General features: G+C 65.6%; 1 protein-coding gene across 1 annotated transcript in view; it reads right to left on the minus strand.

Annotated features, from left to right (window-relative positions):
• The window catches only part of MNEG_7277 (hypothetical protein), a gene marked incomplete at both ends in the record, with an annotated part of 3,324 nt that extends 235 nt beyond the window's left edge, over positions 1–3,089 (minus strand). The window contains 6 exons of the mRNA XM_014044254.1: positions 259–323; positions 733–1,119; positions 1,364–1,450; positions 1,735–1,814; positions 2,044–2,112; positions 3,068–3,089. Of these exons, the coding sequence (XP_013899708.1) occupies positions 259–323; positions 733–1,119; positions 1,364–1,450; positions 1,735–1,814; positions 2,044–2,112; positions 3,068–3,089 (710 nt within the window). The remainder of the gene's footprint in view (positions 1–258; positions 324–732; positions 1,120–1,363; positions 1,451–1,734; positions 1,815–2,043; positions 2,113–3,067) is intronic.
• Between the last annotated feature and the right edge of the window lie 1,149 nt (positions 3,090–4,238).

Here is a 4,238-nt window from a genome sequence, read left to right on the forward strand (position 1 = left end):
GGGGGGGGGGGGGGGGCGTGCGCGAGGGTCGCGAATCGTGAGCCGTAAGCTGGGGCCGCAGCGCGCGACAGCACTCACCACGCTGCAAACTTGCGCCCATGCATTCGCAAGCATGCTGCTTTGACACGTTGCTTTGACCGGCGAATGGCACCCTGTCAGTTTCAAGCAGCCCGCCCCCGCTGCGGCAGGTCAGCGCAACCCCCTGGAAAGGCCCCAAGAGCTCCAAGTAGCTGACAACGCGGCAGCACGCGCCTGAACGCCCACTCCAGCTCGTCCTCTGTGACGTACTCCCCCCGCTTGTAGCGCGCCATCAGCGCCTGCACCTGCGATGCCGAGGGTCGCACGTGTTGAGCACATGCACCGTGGAGCGCAAGGGCGGCTGCAAGGCTCCGCCTACACGTGCGGCGCGTCAGCACCCGGTTTGGAAGGGCAAGGCCGCGCGTCAAGGCGGGCCGGCGCTCAAGCAGAGGCCCGTTTGGGCGTCCTGCATCCCTCCCGCTGCACCATCGACGCCGTTTTCAGCGGCGCCGTCCCCACAGCCCTGGTGTGCCTCAGCAAGCGTGGGGCCGGCAAGCTCCACTTGCGCCCACGTGCACACATGGCACCCTCTGGCAGCACCACCCCATTGGTCACCTTGGCCAACACCGCCGCATCCTCTTGGGCGATCCGCGCCCTGGCCTCCGCGATGCTCTCTGTCGCCCGCGACCGCACCCGCAGCTGCGCCTCACTCACGCTGTCGACGGCCTGCCGCCGCAGCCGCTCCCGCGCCTCCTCTATAGTCTCCCGCGCCTGCCAGGCCGTGCGGCGGCCCTCGGCGGCGGCGGCCTCCTCGGCCTGCTTGATCCTGGCGCGCGCCTCCTCCAGGCTAGACTCCCAGGCGGGGCGTCGCGGCGCGTACGACGACGCGAAATCGCCGCCGCCGCCGCTGCTGCTGACGTCCCCTCCGGCCGCCTGCGCGGGCCGCCGCTCCTCCTGCAGGGACGGCTGCTGCTGCTGCTGCTGCTGCCGCGGCGGCTGGGCGGTGCTCCCCCCTGTGGAAGCGCCCCCCAGCTGCTCCACCAGGCGCTGCTGGACGCTGCCGATCTTGTCAGCCAGCTTGGAAGCCAGGGTGTAATTAATCTGAGGTCGTAGGTCGTTTGAAATGAGAAAAATGGACGTTGGCAGAGCGAGGCGGCGTCAGCTGCAGACAGCAGACCGGCGCATCGGGGCCGGCGGCGGCGGTGCAGGCAGGCACATTCAATTGCGGTGTACCAAAACAGCTGGCAGCAAGCATCTCTAAGTGTACATGCGGGACCCAGAGGGGGCGCCACACCCCATGGCAGGCTGCGCCGCAGGCCGCCGCCGAGCATGTGCGATCGCCCACCTGCGCGCGCGAGTTGGTGCGCTCCAGAATTTCGCGCGTGGACGCCTTCTCAGTGAGCACCTGGCGCGCCCCCTCCTCGTCGCCGTCCTGGTGTATTCAAGTGGTGGTGGTTGGCAGCGGCGGCGGCGGCGCGTGCGGTCGCTGGACGAGCGCGGCGCTTCAGAGGTGGTGCGGGGAGCCGCCAGCCCACTGCAGGAGCCAAACACTTCATGTCCCCTCGCCACCGCTTCTAACGAGACCACCGGCCGCAAGCGGGCATCGCCCCCCTCCCTCAGAAGACACAGACAACCACACGCGCGCACACCAGAAACACCTTCGAACCAAAAGATAGTCGAGTGCACACACACGCACATGATGTCATGCAAGCCCACCTTGATCTTCTCCAGAGCAAGCCTCTCCAGCAGTTGGATCATCTCCTCCAGCCGCACAGACGTGCGCGCGCACGACTCGGCTGCACGGCGGACGGGGGGCATGCGGTGTGCAGCGCGTCTGGACCCGGGCTGATGTGGCCATGCGAGCGCGGCGGGGGCATGGGGGCGCGGGCGCGGCCATGCATGCATGCAGGCGCGGGTGCAGGCGCCACGCGTGCGCGCGTGGCAACGCGGCGAGCGCGTCCCTTCTGTGCCCCCTGTGGACATGGTGTCCTCTGGGCCTGCGCATTGATTGTGAATAACCCTCACCTGTCTTGACGGCCTCATCGCGCTCGGTCTCCAGTACACGCAGCTCGTCTGTGAGCTGGGCGACCCGTTCTGTGGGAGCGGCGGAGCCTTCCGCAGCGACAGCGGCGACAAGGCGCCGCCGTGTGCCGCTCAGGTGACTGGAGCGGGGCATGCATGACCTGCATCGGATCGTGGGTAGCGCGGCAGGGCCCCGGGCGCTCACGCGGCCCGAAGCCCGGCCCGAGATCACCAGTGGAGAACGAAAGAGCGTCGAGGCAATCATATTTTCGAGTCTGCTGATAAGCAGACCGTTTCGCGATTGGCATCAACAGCGCACGGTGCAGGTTTCGTGTGGTGACTAAGTCTCGGGTCACTCGTGGCGTCGTCTGGAGACACGCGCAGCATCGATGGAATGGAAGCACACTGGTATCCCAATGACCAAGGGTTTTATCTGTGACCGCTCCTGATCCGGCATCGCGTTTGACGCTTCCGAAGCCTCATTTTTGAACTGTGGCGTCTAGAGTACTTGAAGGCGTGGAGTCATGCAGGGTAGCATGCCACCTAGCTTGCGGGACACGCGGCCACAGTGCGGCCGTACGCAGGCGTCCTGTGCACCACGCTCGCGGTCGCGACGCGCTGCGCAACCACACCGCTCTCGCCGCGGTGCCGAATGTCGCGCGTTTTTCGGCAACCTGAAGCTTGGCGGCGGCGGCGGTGCCGCGGCATCGGGCTTGGCGGAGAAGCCCGCGTACAGCAAGCGGGAGATGCTCAAGATCGGGGATCTGGACGTGTCGCCGATGGGCCTGGGCACGTGGAGCTGGTGAGGAGTGGCGGAAGACGGAAGTGTAAGGCACCAGTTTACACTTGAACTCCTTGCTCAAATTGCCTTAACGGCATCTGGGTAAGGGGGAAGATTGTCCTGGCGACCCTGCTGCAAAAACAGCCTGCGGCTGCGCCGCTCGCTGCACCGTCGCCTGGCGTGGCGCAAGCATGCCACCACGGGCGGCGCCAGTTGCGCAGCTCCTCTCAACACCGCCGCGCGCACCTGCACTATTGCGGACGCGCATCGCCAGGGGTAACAGGTTCTTGTTTGACTACAGCGAACAGATGGACCCCGAGCTGCAGCAGGTGCGCACTGCGCGATCCCGTGACGTTTGACCGGTCAACGCGAACACACCCACGCGTGTACCGCGCGCCGCCACGCCGCGCCGCAGCTCACACTCTGCCGCGCAATTGCTTGCTGCGCCTGATGGGCCTGACGGGGGGTCCTGTGCTCAAATTTTGAATTTTTTCAATCGGACCACCCCCTGCCAGGTGTTTGACCTTGTGGTCAGCAAAGGCATCAATCTCTTCGACACCGCGGACAGCTACGGCACGGGGCGGCTCAACGGGCGGTCAGAGCAGCTGCTCGGCCAGTTCACCAGGTGCGTGCCCACGCATGCCCCACTGCAGGGTGTGCGGTGCCGCCGCCGTTCCCTGCTTGGTAGCTGCGGCCAATCCGAGCGAATGTGCTGGCACATTCACCTGCCCCCCATGAAGCCTGAGGATATATTCCAGGCCTGGAATCTACCCTTCACAGACAGACCACACATCCCGCGAATCCTGGTGTTCGTTTCCTTTACCACCCCCCCCTCTTGCCCCCCCACTGCACGCACAACACACCCCCACAACACACTGCCCCCACAACACACTGCCCCCACAACCCCACTCAACCAGAGAGTACCCGGGCTCTGACCGCGTGCGCGACAACATCCACATCGCCACCAAGCTCGCGGCATACCCCTGGCGCGTCACGCCAGGCAACATGGTCGCCGCGTGCCGCGGCTCCCTGCGGCGGCTGGGGGCAGAGTCGCTGAGCCTCGGGCAGCTGCACTGGAGCGCGGCCAAGTACGCCCCGCTGCAGGAGTGGGCGCTCTGGTGGGCGCTGCGCGCTGCAGTATGTTTCCAAACAATTTGTTGTGTTGCCGTGGTTGTGCACACAAGTGTTTGTGTTTGTGTGTGTGTGTGTGTGTGTGTTAGATGGGGCTTGGGGCGGGGCGAGATTATGGCGCACGTAAGAGGTGGGGAGCAAGGACGTGTCCACCGCGGATAGCGCCATGCCTGTGCACTGCCCTGAACCCTCCAGAGCTTGCCCTCCAATCCAACCCTTATTGCGTGTAAGATACCGTGCAGCCTTCTCGTACACAAGTGCCTATGCAAACTCCCCACCCACCCAC

Source organism: Monoraphidium neglectum, assembly GCF_000611645.1.
Source record: "Monoraphidium neglectum strain SAG 48.87 unplaced genomic scaffold scaffold01272, whole genome shotgun sequence".
Classification (NCBI taxonomy): Eukaryota; Viridiplantae; Chlorophyta; class Chlorophyceae; order Sphaeropleales; family Selenastraceae; genus Monoraphidium; species Monoraphidium neglectum.